We start from the raw sequence: 16,469 nt of genomic DNA, 5'->3' as shown, positions 1-16,469 counted from the left end.
TAGGTATCTGGATTGAAGCCAGGATCCAGCTATTACTACAGAGTCTCAGCAGAAAATGCAGCTGGTGTGTCTGACCCAGCGGAGGCTATTGGTCCATTAACTGCAGATGATACTTTTGGTAAGCCATATGCTACTTATTAAAGATAATTAATCAGATAACACACACTATTAAAGTGCATCTTGTGGGTAATATGAATATTTTTCACGATATAACTGTGATGCCAACTCATATAAAGAGCCTTAGACGTTTGAGATTCTGAGCTATTTCTCCTGCATTATGAATTCTGCAGATAATTAGCTGTGCTATTAGGCAGAGACCTATTAGGTTGCCTGAGTAGCAAGGCATGACCCTTTGTCTCCCAACCTAGCTTTGTGGAAGGTGGGAGGTAACAGAAAGAGAAAGGCAGAGAAGATAAAAAAACTAAAAATCAAAACAGTAAGAAGTTTTTATATTGAAGGGTAAATTAGATCTCCTACTTGAAAATACTAAGCTGCCTTATCATCTCATGTATTTCTCAAAAATGTTTAGCCAAGAGAAGTAGGGAGTGATAAGTCACAGCTAGGCCTAGACAGCTCCAATCTGCAGGCTGAGATACAGTCAGAAACAGCCTCTCAACACAGCTATCATTAGCCATATTCAGAACATCTGAAAATATTTCATCTAATCCATTTTCCACTTTTTCCAGTTGGACCTACAATGGACCTAAGTGCATTTAAAGATGGGCTGGAAGTTATTGTTCCAGAGCCAATCAAGATCCGTGTTCCTATCACTGGCTACCCTGTGCCAACTGCCACATGGTCCTTTGGTGACCAAGTCTTAGAAGAGGGTGATCGTGTAACAATGAAGACCACTGCCTCCTTTGCAGAACTTGTAATTACTCCAAGCGAACGTCCAGACAAGGGAATTTATTCCTTAACATTAGAAAACCCTGTGTCATCTGTTTCAGGAGAAATTGATGTTAATGTCATTGGTAAGCGGGCATGTATATATTCTAGTAATAACATTCCATATTTATCTTGCTAAAGTCTAATTAGGTTAATAATGTGAAATCACACAACTTTCAGTAAACCAAGTATATGAAAATATAACTAAAAGCTAGAAACCCATCCTCAAAAAACCTCTTTTCTGGTTTTCAATATCCAAATTTTCTGTTTAAAGAAGAATGACTAAGAAGAGTAAGTCTTCTAACAGACAGATTACATAAAGATCATCTGTCAAACTCCAATTACAAAATAATTAATACCATTTCTGTGATTTCTAGCACGTCCAAGTGCACCAAGAGAACTTAAAGTTTTAGATGTAATCAAGAACACAGTACAGTTGTCATGGGAACCTCCAGAAGATGATGGCGGGAGTCCAGTTACTGGCTATATAATTGAAAAACGTGAAGTAAGCAGGAAAACATGGAACAAAGTAAGTTCATTCTTTCTCATTTCAATTTCTATTTGCTATATTGTTTCCACATGTACTACTGAATTTTGTGTCTTATTTTGGTAATTGCTCTTTGGAAATAAATTTTAAACCACATTGAAGCCTGCTTTCTCTTTAGGTTATGGATCATGTTGTTGACCAAGAGTTCACTGTACCTGACCTCATCCAAGGAAAAGAATATTTATTTAGAGTTTCTGCATGCAATAAGTGTGGCCCAGGAGAACCTGCATATATTGACGAACCTGTAAATATGTCGGCACCAGCAAGTGAGTTAACTTTTTTACATTGTTGCTAATTTTCTGTTTCTGAGATCTTGCTGATTTTCTTCAAAATAAGATGCAAAACAATATCTTCCATAGACTGGTTTCTAAGGCCCCATACGTTTTTAATTTTTAATAGCCGTGCCTGATCCACCAGAGAATGTTAAATGGAGAAATCCAACATCAAAAGGAATCTTCCTAACATGGGAACCTCCCAAATATGATGGTGGTGCCCGCATTAAGGGTTATCTGGTAGAAAAATCCCAACGTGGCACAGACAAGTGGGAGACCTGTGGAGAGCCTGTTGTTGAAACAAAGTAAGTATATTAACATCAGAGACCATATCCTTTCAACTAACCAAGCCATTCTCACCACTTTAAATATCTGGATTTTTTTTTTTTAACAGAATGGAAGTAACAAAACTCAAGGAAGGAGAGTGGTATGCATATCGGGTTAAGGCTTTGAACAGAATAGGAGCTAGCAAGCCAAGTAAGCCAACAGATGATATTCAGGCCATTGATGCAAAAGGTAATTATTTCAAATACTTATTACACAACTGCAATAGCTGCTTTATTTTTACCAGTCTCTGAAATACCACTTCTATAACAATGTTTTTATTTTCTCCTAAATCAGAGGCTCCAGAAATTTTCTTAGATGTGAAGCTTCTTGCTGGACTTACTGTGAAAGCTGGAACTAAAATTGAGCTGCCAGCTAAAGTGACTGGAAAGCCTGAGCCCCAGATTACATGGACCAAGGCTGACAAAATTTTGAGACCTGATGACAGAATCACCATTGAAACCAAACCTAATCATTCGACAGTCACTATTACAGACAGCAAGAGGAGTGACAGTGGAACCTATATTATAGAAGCTGTAAATTCCAGTGGACGTGCTACTGCTGTTGTTGAAGTTAATGTTCTTGGTATGCATGTGTTTTATGTTGTTTATAAAAATCATTAGTAGTGTACTGAGGTATGCTAGCAGAATATTAACATTCACATCTTGTCCTCTACAGATAAACCTGGTCCACCAGCTGCATTTGATGTATCAGAAATCACAAATGAATCCTGCCTTCTGACATGGAATCCTCCACGAGATGATGGGGGTTCTAAAATTACCAACTATGTCCTTGAGAAAAGGGCTACAGACAGTGAAATATGGCACAAGTTGTCATCAACTATTAAGGATACAAAATTCAGAGCTACCAAATTAACTCCTCATAAAGAATATGTGTTCCGAGTCAGTGCTGAGAACATGTATGGTATTGGGGAGCCAGCACAGTGTAACCCCATCATTGCAAAATATTCATTTGGTTAGTTAATTAAATTAATGTTAATTTTTTACAATATTTTAATGGGGAAACAAAACCCATATATGTGATGGTTTTTGGTTTTGTTTTTAATTTATTAATTTATACAGATCCACCAGGCCCTCCAACGGGTCTCAAGCCTACAGAAGTCACTAAAGATTCAGTCACCTTAACATGGAATGAACCAGATGAAGACGGTGGCAGCCCCATAACTGGATACTGGGTTGAAAGATATGATCCTGAGCAAGATAAATGGATAAAATGCAATAAAATGCCAGTGAAAGATACAACGTTCAAGTAAGGCTATAGTCAGTTTAATCTGAAATAGGTCACAGAGACATAGAAATGTAACAGTAGCCTTTCAAACAAGTTTTGTATTGTTCTTACTCTTTTTTCCTTGCCTCCATAAGTTTAGATCCAACTAATATCTGGTGGCATACTTTTTGTGATACTTAGTTTTAAAGAAAAATATCTTTACACAAGAGTGAATTGCCTCTTTTTTTAAAAAATACTATGCTCAAATAATTCCTGTGCTATGTGTTTTTTGATTATTCATAAGACATTCTAAAATAGCAGGCATAGCCATCTCAAGTATTAATTTACCAAAACCCTGGGTTTTTTTTCTCCTGATATTCATATTAACTAACAACCACAGAACTTACAAAAATGCAGGATGACTCTCAAAACATTGGTTTCTGTCCCATGGTGCACCATTGTACTGTTGACAATATACCTATTTTGAATATTTACTAGTTCATAAAACATCATTAGCAGTAATTTGGGTATTTTCGATTTTCCAAGTAAATTGTAGAATGAAGAGTAGAGAGAATAATGTTTTAGGCATGAGTTAATGTGTAGTTTTGGTTTAATCAAACTTAATTTTTATTTCCAGAGTTAAAGGTCTTACAAATAAGAAGAAATATAAGTTCCGTGTCTTGGCAGAGAATCTTGCAGGACCTGGAAAGCCAAGCAAGGAAACAGAGCCAATTTTAGTGAAAGACCCAATTGGTATAATAAACACATTTTTAATGGTTTAATTTTAAAACAACAACAACAAAATTTTTTGTTTTCAATCACATAATTAATATTGGATTCCTGTCTAGATCCACCATGGCCTCCTGGAAAGCCAACTGTGAAGGACGTTGGCAAGACGTCATTATTCCTGAACTGGACAAAGCCAGAACATGATGGAGGGGCAAAGATCGAATCTTATGTCATTGAACTATTGAAGACCGGAACAGATGAGTGGGTCAGGGTGGCTGAAGGAGTTCCCACAACTGAACACTTCCTCAAAGGGCTTATGGAGAAACAAGAATATTCATTCCGTGTAAGAGCTGTGAATAAGGCTGGCGAGAGTGAGCCCAGTGAACCTAGTGACCCTGTGCTGTGCAAGGAGAGGCTCTGTGAGTATTGTTTCAGAATGTGCTGCTACTGCAAATACAGTCTTTAAAGCTTTGTCTTTAAAAAATACCTATGTGTGCCTGCCTCTGTAGGTACCAGGTGAACTCTTGGAAAGCTTATGAAATATTAGAATCTACCCTGATTCAGCTAAGAAAATACAAAATTTTAATACTTTTGGTGTATCCCTGTCTTCCAAGATCTTTGATGGGAAATACATTAACCTGTTTTACCTTCTTTTTCTATTTTACAGATCCTCCTTCACCACCTAGGTGGCTCGAGGTTATTAATATTACTAAAAACACAGCAGATCTTAAATGGACTGTACCAGAAAAAGATGGGGGTTCCCCAATTACCAACTACATTGTTGAAAAGAGAGATGTAAGGCGAAAAGGCTGGCAGACAGTTGATACAACAGTGAAAGATACCAAGTACACAGTGAGCCCACTGACTGAAGGCTCATTGTATGTGTTCCGTGTGGCTGCTGAAAATGCCATTGGCCAGAGCGACTATTGTGAAATTGAAGATTCAGTGCTTGCTAAAGATACATTCAGTAAGTTCCAGATTAGCTTACTGAGTGATCAGTAGAAACAGCTCACATGTAATGGATTCCTATTCTTCTAATGTGTGTATTTTTTTCTTTTAGCAACCCCTGGGCCTCCATATGCTCTTGCAATAGTTGAAGTGACAAAAGGTCATGTTGATTTGAAATGGGAACCACCTAAGAATGATGGTGGCAGACCGATTCAAAGGTAAGGTCATTTTAAGTTTGTATAGTATTTCCAGTAGATTAAGATCTTTTCATGAATGAGGACATTTCTCTCAAAATGTTTAAATTTTACATGGACACATTTTATATGAAAGAGAGGTGGATGGATGTAAAAGAGAAGCCATGTGGTCAAAGCAATTAAGGGTTTAATTTTAAAATGTGGAAATTATGCAACTGTAAATAACCTAATGTCTATGAATGCACATGTGTGTCAACATCCTCAAAACAGCATATAATCAAATTAATTAGATTAAAGTGAACTGTATACAAAAGAAAAAAAAATTGATGCAACCATAGCCTACAGTTCCTCCAGAGCTGTAGTGACTTACACCCATCTACCAAGTAATAGTGCTACATTTTCCTTCTGCCCTAGTTTCTCGCTCAAACTGTGTACACTCAGCTAAGATGAAGCCTCATGTCTTTTCTGTTCACTCTCTTCTTTATTATACTTTCCAGACTTCTTTACTCCTTTGGATTGCTTCTAAATTGCCCTTTTCTTTGATTTCTAAAGTATCTGTCCTCTGAAATTCACCTTGAATGCCAGTTAGATTTTTCCTGTTTATATTTTCACTCTTCCTCTCCTTTCCAATCACAGTAAGCATATCTTAAACAAACTGACAGGTACAGAGATCTGCCTGAAGCAACCTAAGTCACTTAATTCACATAACTTTCCCATAAACCATCATAGGCAGATTTTTGACAGCTGAGTAGCTCACAGGTAATATCTACAAATATTTTCAGTGGACTAACCACTAAGGTCCAAACTAGCAAGGACACAAATATAGCATGGAGGTTCTTTTACCTCTGCAGCTCTCGAAAACCTGAGAACACAGAAGTTTAGGAACTGGCTTTTAGTATTGGGTCTGTCAGTAACATCAGCCCCATTACATCTAAGACCTACCAGGACCAACAGGACTAAGTGGTTTGATGTGTGAAGTAAAGTTCATTGAATCTGTCGTCCATGTCTCTGTCTACTTTTCAGTTGGCCAACGGATTCTAATCTCTCTTTACCTATTTTATTGAGTAAGAAATCTGAAGTGTTCATATTTCAAATACCTGATAGTATTTTCCCCAATATATTCAGATATGTTATTGAAAAGAAAGAAAAACTAGCCACTCGCTGGGTAAAAGCTGGCAAGACAGCTGGTCCAGATTGCAATTTCAGAGTGACTGATGTCATTGAAGGTACAGACGTACAGTTCCAGGTTCGTGCAGAAAATGAAGCTGGCTGTGGCCATCCCAGTGAACCAACTGACCTAATTCATATTGAAGATCCGACAAGTGAGTAATTCTATAATATACAAAGTATGAATTATGGAAGCAGTGTACTGTGTAGAACAAATATTCTGGGAGAAAAATGACACAATTCTTTTCCATTTCTGCAGGCCCTCCTTCACCTCCTCAGGATTTACATGTCACAGATGCAGGTCGAAAGCACATTTGCATTGCATGGAAACCACCTGAGAAGAATGGTGGAAGCCCTATTATTGGGTATAATGTTGAGATGTGTGAAGCAGGAACAGAAAAATGGATGCGGATCAATTCTCGTCCAATAAAAGATCTAAAATGTAAAGTGGAGGAAGGTGTTGTTCCAGACAAGGAGTATGTGCTGAGAGTCAGAGCTGTCAATGCTGTGGGAGCTAGTGAGCCATCAGACATCTCAGAAAAAGTTGTTGCCAAGGACCCAGACTGTAAGAATAGATTCTTTGTTGTTTGGTTTTTTTTTTCAGATCTGCATAACTGAAAAAAGAATGCTGTTTGGCAGATTTCTACTAATATTATACTTACTTTTACAGGTAATCCAACCATTGATCTAAAAACTCGTGACATTGTTGTTGTTAAAGGACAGAAATTAAGTATCCCTGTACCCTTCAGAGCTGTTCCATCCCCAACTATAACATGGCACAAAGATGGCAAAGAGTTGAAAGCTGGTGACAGAACAACAATGAAGAGTGACTACACCTCTGCATTGCTTGAAGTCATAGACAGTGTTCATGCTGATGCTGGTGTTTATACTATCACATTGGAGAACAAGCTGGCATCAACAACTGGCTCAATCAATGTCAAAGTCATAGGTAACTAGTCTTTTTCCATTTTGAGAAAGATACTTATCCTCACTTAATCCTGGCAGCTGACAGAAGAAAGGACTACAAAAATCCCTTTTCTGCCATGTGGAGGAATCACTTCAACTCAGACACATGTAGTTTGCCATAAAGGCATTAATGTTACAAAATCCCACAAGAAAAAACACTTTACCCCAAGTTGGTTTAACTAGTCAGTGGCTGCTCAAAGCCCAATTATTATGTATAGTCATCGTATAAATATAAAAAAGCCTATAAGAATTCTGAATATTTTTCACCTTTAGGAACATAAATTCATATATATGCTGTGTAGCCAACGTTTGTAGTTTTGGTCTGCTTTCTGCAAGGTAATGAAATGCAATATAATTTCATATTTGTAGGAATACATTTTCCCATCTATTTAGTTAACTAATTTTATTATTCCTATTTAAAACAGGTCCACCTGGACAGTGTAAAGACATTAAGGCAAGCGAAGTAACTAAGAATTCTTGCAAAGTATCCTGGGAACCTCCAGACTTTGATGGTGGTACTCCTATTCTGCACTATGTCCTGGAACGCAGAGAAGCTGGTCGTAGAACATATATCCCAGTCATGTCTGGTGAAAATAAGCTTTCATGGCAGGTCAAAGATCTTATCCCAAACAGTGAATACTATTTCCGTGTTAAAGCTGTCAATAAGATTGGAGGAGGTGAATATCTTGAACTAAGAAACCCAATCATTGCAGAAGACCCAAAACGTAAGGGCTTTTTACTACTAAATAATCTAGCTAATTCAATTTTAACAAAAATCTTCATATTTTCTTTTCTCATATGATCCCTCTTTTGCTACGCTTCCACAGAGCCTCCAGACCCTCCTGTTGACCTTGAGGTCCATAACCCAACATCAAAATCAGTAACACTTACATGGAAACCACCCTTGTTTGATGGTGGAAGCAAGATTATGGGTTATATAATAGAAAAGCTTACTAAAGGCAAGGAGAGGTGGGAGAGATGCAATGACTACCTGGTACCTCTATTAACTTATCCAGTGAAAGGTCTTGAGGAAGGAAAGGAATATCAGTTTCGTGTTCGTGCTGAGAATGCTGCTGGCATCAGTGAGCCTTCTCGGATTACTCCATTTGTGAAAGCTGTGGATCCTATAGGTATGAATTACTCATTTGTTTATTTGTAACAATTGCCATACATCCTCAAACATATTGGAAGATTCTACTTTCCATCTATTATTCTGCATTATTACAGAGGCTCCAAAAGTCTTCCTTGCTGCAAACCTACAGTCTGGCCTTGAGGTGAAGAGAGGTGATGAGATCATACTTGAGGCACATATTTCAGGGTCACCTTATCCATCTATCACTTGGCTGAGGAATGATGAAGTTGTCAGACCAGAAGAAATCAAAAAGAGAGTAACTACATATACAAGGAAGAAGAAAGGTGAAGCTAAAGAAGAGGAACCTTTCCAGCTTTCACTGCCAGAACGTACAAGTATTGACAACCATAAAGAAGGAGAGTCTGTGCTATCAGTTCGTGACTCCATCAGAGCTGACCATGGCATGTTTACAATTAAAGTAGAAAACGATCATGGTGTTGCAAAGGCCTCATGTGAAGTCAATGTTTTAGGTATGTAATGAATGTCCTCAAAAACACATAGTTGTTCAGAGTATTGGGTAAGAAGTGCACAAGATGAGTACTCATCATTTTTCCTGCTTTACGAACAGATACACCTGGGCCTCCAGTCAACTTTGTATTTGAAGATGTGAGGAAAAATTCATTAATTTGCAAGTGGGAGCCTCCACTCGATGATGGTGGAAGTGAAATCCTAAACTATGTACTGGAAAAGAAAGACAATACAAAAGCTGAAATGGGCTGGGTCACTGTCAGTTCAACACTCAGGCATTGCAAATTCCATGTAACAAAACTGATTGAAGGAAAAGAATATCTCTTCCGTGTATTTGCTGAAAACAGAGTTGGATCAGGGCCACCATGTGTTTCAAAACCAGTGACAGCAAAAGATCCTTTCTGTAAGTTTTAATTTTGAAATACAACCTTTTCAGAAAGCCAGTGTAATCTACACAGACTCTTAGAACACTCGGCTTCATCTGTGTGAATGTTTCCCAGAAGAACCTTAAGCAATGTGATTCTTATTTATTGCACATTTAAAACCATTGAAATAAAGATAAATATTGAAAACATTGTACTTTCAATAGTAAAGAAATGAGAATGACAATCACCGTCACAAAACTTTACACTTTAACATCTGAATAGTGACATTCTCTGTGTTCAGTAGACTAATATTCTTACCAAAAGAGAGAACCACTGCAAGTTTGATTACTGATTGCAGTTAGGAATCAAATTTTCTAAAAAGGAGAGTAGAAGAACTATGAATTACTTAAAATTAGTAATTTCTCATATCTTAGTTCTCTCTTAGCTTTGAGTAAGCTCTGGAGAAGACAGTAATGATGATAAAATTACAATTCATCTTTTCAGCTCCACCAGATCCACCTAATAAACCTGATGTGCAAGATGTTACCAGCAACAGTATGTTGGTTAAATGGAATGAACCAAAAGACAATGGCAGCCCAATCATAGGATATTGGATTGAAAAACGTGAAATTAATAGTACTCATTGGGCTCGGGTCAACAGGAACCTTGTGAATGCTCTGGAAATAAAAGTTGAAGGACTGTTGGAAGGATTAACCTACATCTTTAGAGTATGTGCTGAAAATGCAGCTGGCCCTGGTAAATTTAGTCCACCATCAGATCCAAAAACTGCACAGGACCCAATAAGTAAGTAGCTTATCAAAAACTAATAGCAGATAGGTGACAGAATAGGATTCAAAGCCTTTACCTTTGATTTACACCTATTTATTTATAGTGCCACCCGGTCCACCCATTCCAAGGGTTGCTGATACAAGCTCAACTTCTATTGAGTTAGAATGGGAACCTCCTGCATATAATGGTGGTGGAGATATTACTGGTTACCACGTATATAAACAACTGATGGGAGTAAAAGAGTGGTCACGTTGCACAGAGAAACCCATTAAGGTTCGACAATATACTGTTAAAGAAGTCAGAGAAGGTGCAGACTATAAACTCCGTGTTACTGCACTTAATGCAGCTGGTGAAGGACCGCCTGGTGAAACTGAACCTGTAACAGTTGCAGAACCTAAAGGTATTGCAATTGTATTATTTTCAAGAAATATCCTGCTGCCTAAAAGGTGTTTTTGAATATCTCTCTTGAAATAATAAACTGTTTCTCTCTCTTCTGCAGAGCCTCCCTCTGTTGAGCTGGATATTTCTGTCAAAGCAGGCATTCAGGTCATGGCTGGGCAAACTATTAGAATTCCTGCCACTGTGACAGGACGTCCTGCTCCCACCATCGCATGGGCTGTGGAGGAGGGTGAATTAGACAAAGATCGAGTTGTTATTGAAAATGTTGGCACAAAATCTGAGTTAACCATTAAGAATGCATTGAGAAAAGACCATGGAAGATACGTAATTACTGCTACTAATAGCAGTGGTTCCAAGTCTGCAGGAACCAGAGTAGAAGTATTTGGTAAGAAAAATATTTTCTGAAATCAACTGAGCATTTGTTTTGGTGACATAATCTTTGGGCTTTGTCCTACTTGTTTGATTTTGGTTTTCAGATGTTCCTGGGCCAGTCCTTGACCTGAAACCAGTGGTCACAAACAGGAAGATGTGTTTGCTTAACTGGTCTGATCCTGAAGATGATGGTGGCAGTGATATCATCGGCTTCATTGTTGAACGGAAAGATGCCAAAATGCATACATGGAGACTAGCTGTAGACACAGAGAGATCTAAATGTGATATTACAGGTCTAGTTGAAGGGCAGGAGTATAAATTCCGTGTTAGCGCCAAGAACAAGTTTGGTACTGGTCCACCTGTTGAAATAGGACCAATTCTTGCAGTTGATCCATTAGGTAAGATGACTAATTTTATCGGGTTTTTTAAACGATTTTTAATTGTATGTTAATAGACAAGTACTGTTGTGTGGATTGCTTTCTATAAAGTGTATTTACTTTACTACTACCTGGATAAGGCATCTGCCTTAGATTAATTACTTCAGTCAGGTCTCTGAATCAGTCTGTAAAACTACTATGGTTCTTTATGTAACAAAATACTGATGTCTACTGAGACACTACTTATTACCTTTTTATCCACATACATAACTTTATACTATCCATAATCATACTCAGATACTTTACATACAAAAGCTATGGCTGTAAAAAGCCAGAGCTACTGTATTAATATGATTTAAAAATCTCTATTTATTTTTTTTTTTCATTATGATTTATCTGTGTTAACAGGTCCTCCAACAGCACCTGAGAGGTTCATGTACACAGAGAGGACAAAGTCAACCATTACACTTGATTGGAAGCCTCCACGTAGTGATGGTGGCAGCCCTGTCTTAGGCTATATTGTTGAGAAGAGACGACACGATTCAAAAGACTATGAAAGAGTTAATGCAAAGCTCTGTCCAACAACATCTCTTCTCGTTGAAAAACTCGATGAACTTCATATGTATGAATTCCGTGTCAAAGCTGTCAATGCTATTGGAGAAAGTGAACCATCATTGCCCCTCAATGTAGTTATACAAGATGATGAAGGTATTATCTCCTTTAAAGAAATCCATACAAATATCTCCAGAATGCTGCAAGGCAATTTCTCTGTTTCATTTCCACCTTCACCCTGTAATTTTTCTTCTTGTTTTCAGTACCTCCAACTGTTACATTACGCTTGGCTGTGAGGGGAGATACTATCAAAGTGAAGGCAGGAGAACCAGTTAATATTCCTGCTGATGTGACAGGTCTGCCAATGCCAAAGATTGAATGGGACAAGAATGAAGTTTTAATTGATCAAACATCCAGCGCACTTAAGATAACCAAGGAAGAATTATCTAGAAGTGAGGCAAAAACCGAACTTATCCTGCCTGCAGCACTGAGGGATGATAAAGGCACTTACAGTGTGAGAGCTTCCAATCGTCTTGGCACTGCGTTTCGCAATGTGCATGTTGAAGTGTATGGTAAGGATGTGACATTTTAATAAAATGACAGCTAATAAAATGCTTTTGCCTTTTTATTAATATAAGCCTCTATTACTTTCATGCAGATCGTCCTTCTCCACCAAGAAATCTTGCTGTTTCTGATATTAAAGCAGAATCATGCTATTTAACATGGGATGCACCACTTGATAATGGTGGTAGTGAAATTACCCATTACATTATTGAGAAACGTGATGCTAGTAGGAAGAAATCTGAGTGGGAAGAAGTCTCCAAAAGTGCCGTTGAGAGAAGATTTGGGGTAATTTCTAAAATATCTTTATTACATACTTTAGTATGCATAAAAAAATAACAATAGTACACATCTAATGAAAACTGCTACTTGCATAGATACCTGTGCTCACGTTCCATTTAGGCTCTGGAATTACTAGATGAATGTTGCCCATCTACGTATGTGTGTTTTCCTCACGTGATAAAACAAGAAATTCTCTCTTTTGCTACTTAATCTCAGCTGAGTTTAGAAAACATTTCCCTTTCCATTTCCCAGCATTATTCATAGCCTTACCAACTGCAGAAACAAACACGATGACATTTTCATTTATGTTCAGTCCTATGCACCTGAAATAAGAATATCCCTAGGGCATTACATACAGCTGTGTAGTACAATAACGTAGTTATGTTAATGAGATTCCAAGGCAGAATTTAAAGTGAAACTGCTGCATAACTTCAAGTAAGTTTATTCTGAAAGTAACAAAGAATTTATTTAAATCTTATTTTTCAGGTATGGAATCTTGCAACAAATGAAAAATACCAGTTTAGAGTCCGGGCTGTAAACAAATATGGAATAAGTGATGAATGCCTCTCAGAAAAGGTTGTTATTAAGGATCCCTATGGCCTTCCTGGACCTCCTGGAAAACCCAAAGTTTTAGATCGCACCAGATCATCAATGTTGGTGACTTGGGAGCCTCCTTTGAACAATGGTGGCAGCCCAATAACTGGCTATTGGTTGGAGAAGAGAGAGGTGGGAGGTGTCTACTGGTCACGTGTTAACAGGGCTCCAGTAACAAAACCATCAGTAAAAGGTCTAGAGTATAATGTGCTTCGTTTGGCTGAAGGTGTTGAATACCAGTTTAGAGTTATGGCTGAAAATCTTGCTGGAATTGGCCCTCCCAGTGAACCATCAGATCCTGCCTTAGCAGCAGATCCCATATGTAAGTATATAATTTCTATGACTATTTTTAAGGACATTATCACACCAGAATTAAAATGTGCTATTATTATTTATATTGAATTTAGTGCAATTAATCTAATGCTTTGCTTTCATTAAACCAAAAAGAATATATTGACACCAAGTAGTTTCCTGATTTGCTGTTTTTCATTGTTTTAAAAATAATTAGCTTTATTTTAATTTTTTTACCTCTTTTATGAACCTTAAACTATCATGGCACCAGCATTGCCAGATAAAAGTGAATTCAGAGTCAGATTTTTATATTATTGTTTTTCTTTGTTGTTAAAGAGTTCAATCTTTATGCCTTGTATCTTAAGTATCCCTTAATAATATATGTAATATATGTAATTAGTATGCATGTTCTAGGATCATACACTCTATGTATGACAGAAGAAAATGAAAATACTTGCATTCCTCTAGAAACTGTTCAGAAAAATATAGGCAGTCACTAACTCCCAGATAATTTTTACTTGCTTTTGTTTTACAAGTTGTTCCAGGTCCACCATCTTGCCCAGAGGTCAAAGACAAAACCAAATCATCTGTAGCTCTTGCGTGGAAGCCTCCACAAAAGGATGGTGGGAGTCCTATAAAAGGATACATAGTCGAAATGCAAGATGAAGGTAGTACTGACTGGAAGAAAGTGAATGAAGGAGACAAACTCTTTCCTACTTGTGAATGTGTTATTCCCAACTTGAAAGAGCTCAGAAAATACAGATTTAGGGTGAAAGCTGTAAATGCTGCTGGAGAATCAGAACCAAGTCCTGCAACATCAGAAATACTTGTCCAAGATATTCTAGGTAAGTGTTCTGGTGCGTAATTTAGTTATTTATATCTAAATATCACCTGATGCTGTGAATGTTCAAGCAAGATGCCAAGCAAGCCGAAGTCAAAATAGAACAAATAATTATACAAAAATGTATCAAACAATTGACACACGTTTTTGAAAGTGTGATGATGACCTTTACCAGGGCAGGATCCATTAGAAAACTGATTAGCACCTACATCCATACTAAGGAAATAATGTGTATTTTATGAAGAAATGACTACTACAAATTTTTCTATTTATATACTCCCCAGCTTCCTTTTTGCACACCCACCCTTTCTCACATAAACATGCATTCTGCCTGTTTGTGTGGGGCGTTAGCTCAGTACTGACAGAAATTTACTTTCAGTAGCTCTTAAAATTTATACATAAAAATATTTTTGCAGAGGAACCAGAAATTTTCCTTGATATTGGAGCACAGGATTTCCTCTCTTGTCGTGCTGGCACAACAATTAAAATCCCAGCTGTTATCAAGGGTCGTCCAGTTCCAAAAACATTTTGGGAGTTTGAAGGAAAAGCAAAGACGACAGCAAAGGTTAGTAAAACAAAAAGCTTTTCTACATGTGTTTCGAGATAGTTAAGCCTATCCCCTTTTATATTTACATTATTTCTCTTTGCTTATAGGAGGGAGGTCATAATGTACCTGAAGAAGCTCAGGTAAGGCAAACAATTTTTGTAACTTTAGTATTGTTGCACTTTTTCATACATACATATTTAAAGTTGATCTATAACTTCTTTTTCTTTCTATAACACACAGGTGGAAGCAACTGATACACGTTCTGTGATTATCATCCCTGAGTGCAACAGAAGTCATTCTGGACGATACAGTATTACAGCAAAGAACAAAGCAGGACAAAAAACTGTGCATATCAGAGTCAATGTGCTTGGTATGGCTTACACATATTGAAGTATTCAAATACTAGGTTTTGGTCTTGTTTTTCTACATTCTTATGTAAAATTTTTTCTGTTGTGCTTGTACTTTAACAGATGTCCCAGGTCCACCAAAAGACCTAAAAGTAAGTGATATCACAAGAGGTAGTTGTAAACTTTCATGGAAGATGCCAGATGATGATGGTGGAGATAGAATCAGAGGTTATGTTATAGAGAAAAGAACTATTGATGGGAAGGCCTGGACTAAAGTTAATGCAAGCTGTGGAAGTACTTCCTTTGTTGTACCTGATCTCATATCTGGTCAAGAGTATTTCTTCCGGGTACGTGCAGAAAACCGTTTTGGTGTTGGCCCTCCTGCAGAAACCATCCAACGGACCACAGCCAGGGATCCAATACGTAAGTGAAATCAAAGACAAACAAATTCTTTAAAACCAGATAGTACTGTACAGTGGATTTAATCACATTTGTTTTGTTTGTGAAGATCCTCCTGATCCACCTATTAAACTAAAGATTGGCCTTGTAACAAAGAACACGGTGAGCTTGACATGGAAACCACCAAAGAATGATGGTGGAGCTCCTGTTACACATTATAATGTTGAATGTCTCCGCTGGGATCGTACTGGAGAAGTGAAAGAGACTTGGAAGCAGTGCAACAGACGTGATGTGGAGGAAACAAAGTTTACTGTTGAGGATCTTGTAGAAGGTGGAGAATACGAATTCAGAGTCAAAGCTGTAAATATAGCAGGTCCTAGTAGGCCTTCAGCCACTGTTGGCCCACTTGTTGTCAAAGACCAGACATGTAAGTACTAACTGATACCAGTAAATACAAATTCCATTTTAAAATTATGAAGTATATTTGTATTTTAATTTTTCAACATTTCATTGTAGGCCCACCATCTATTGAACTCAAAGAATTTATGGAGGTTGAAGAAGGAACAGATGTTAACATTGTGGCCAAGATAAAGGGTGTACCCTTCCCCACATTAACATGGCTAAAAGCTTCTCCAAAGAAACCAGATGACAAAACACCAGTGCTGTATGATCAACATGTCAACAAGATCGTTGGTGAAGATACTTGCACTTTATTGATCCAACAGTCTCGCAGAAGTGATACAGGCTTATATACTATAACAGCTGTAAATAATCTGGGAACTGCTTCAAAGGAGATGAGACTGAATGTTCTGGGTAGATATCAAGAACTCTTATGCATTGCATAAATTGATAGCATTCATGTTATACTTTATTTTAATAACGTGTGATTTAATT

General features: G+C 37.5%; 1 protein-coding gene across 1 annotated transcript in view; it reads left to right on the top strand.

Annotated features, from left to right (window-relative positions):
* The window catches only part of TTN (titin), a 240,981-nt gene that overhangs the window by 157,595 nt on the left and 66,917 nt on the right, over window positions 1–16,469 (top strand). Inside the window, exons 211-245 of the mRNA XM_075093587.1 lie at window positions 4–118; window positions 687–971; window positions 1,263–1,414; window positions 1,551–1,698; window positions 1,832–2,009; window positions 2,099–2,220; window positions 2,326–2,613; window positions 2,707–3,003; window positions 3,111–3,297; window positions 3,893–4,008; window positions 4,104–4,403; window positions 4,652–4,951; window positions 5,045–5,150; window positions 6,252–6,448; window positions 6,553–6,858; window positions 6,964–7,242; window positions 7,685–7,984; window positions 8,087–8,389; window positions 8,487–8,861; window positions 8,960–9,262; window positions 9,729–10,028; window positions 10,117–10,413; window positions 10,513–10,797; window positions 10,889–11,182; window positions 11,570–11,869; window positions 11,977–12,285; window positions 12,372–12,562; window positions 13,043–13,472; window positions 13,978–14,286; window positions 14,699–14,847; window positions 14,937–14,969; window positions 15,070–15,199; window positions 15,300–15,599; window positions 15,685–16,002; window positions 16,092–16,388. Coding sequence (XP_074949688.1) covers window positions 4–118; window positions 687–971; window positions 1,263–1,414; window positions 1,551–1,698; window positions 1,832–2,009; window positions 2,099–2,220; window positions 2,326–2,613; window positions 2,707–3,003; window positions 3,111–3,297; window positions 3,893–4,008; window positions 4,104–4,403; window positions 4,652–4,951; window positions 5,045–5,150; window positions 6,252–6,448; window positions 6,553–6,858; window positions 6,964–7,242; window positions 7,685–7,984; window positions 8,087–8,389; window positions 8,487–8,861; window positions 8,960–9,262; window positions 9,729–10,028; window positions 10,117–10,413; window positions 10,513–10,797; window positions 10,889–11,182; window positions 11,570–11,869; window positions 11,977–12,285; window positions 12,372–12,562; window positions 13,043–13,472; window positions 13,978–14,286; window positions 14,699–14,847; window positions 14,937–14,969; window positions 15,070–15,199; window positions 15,300–15,599; window positions 15,685–16,002; window positions 16,092–16,388 — 8,599 coding nt within the window. The remainder of the gene's footprint in view (window positions 1–3; window positions 119–686; window positions 972–1,262; window positions 1,415–1,550; window positions 1,699–1,831; window positions 2,010–2,098; window positions 2,221–2,325; window positions 2,614–2,706; window positions 3,004–3,110; window positions 3,298–3,892; window positions 4,009–4,103; window positions 4,404–4,651; window positions 4,952–5,044; window positions 5,151–6,251; window positions 6,449–6,552; window positions 6,859–6,963; window positions 7,243–7,684; window positions 7,985–8,086; window positions 8,390–8,486; window positions 8,862–8,959; window positions 9,263–9,728; window positions 10,029–10,116; window positions 10,414–10,512; window positions 10,798–10,888; window positions 11,183–11,569; window positions 11,870–11,976; window positions 12,286–12,371; window positions 12,563–13,042; window positions 13,473–13,977; window positions 14,287–14,698; window positions 14,848–14,936; window positions 14,970–15,069; window positions 15,200–15,299; window positions 15,600–15,684; window positions 16,003–16,091; window positions 16,389–16,469) is intronic.

This window comes from Phalacrocorax aristotelis, chromosome 5 (assembly GCF_949628215.1).
Source record: "Phalacrocorax aristotelis chromosome 5, bGulAri2.1, whole genome shotgun sequence".
Classification (NCBI taxonomy): Eukaryota; Metazoa; Chordata; class Aves; order Suliformes; family Phalacrocoracidae; genus Phalacrocorax; species Phalacrocorax aristotelis.
The sequence above is the reverse complement of the archived record's forward strand: the minus strand, read 5'-3'. Positions and strand labels throughout refer to the sequence as shown.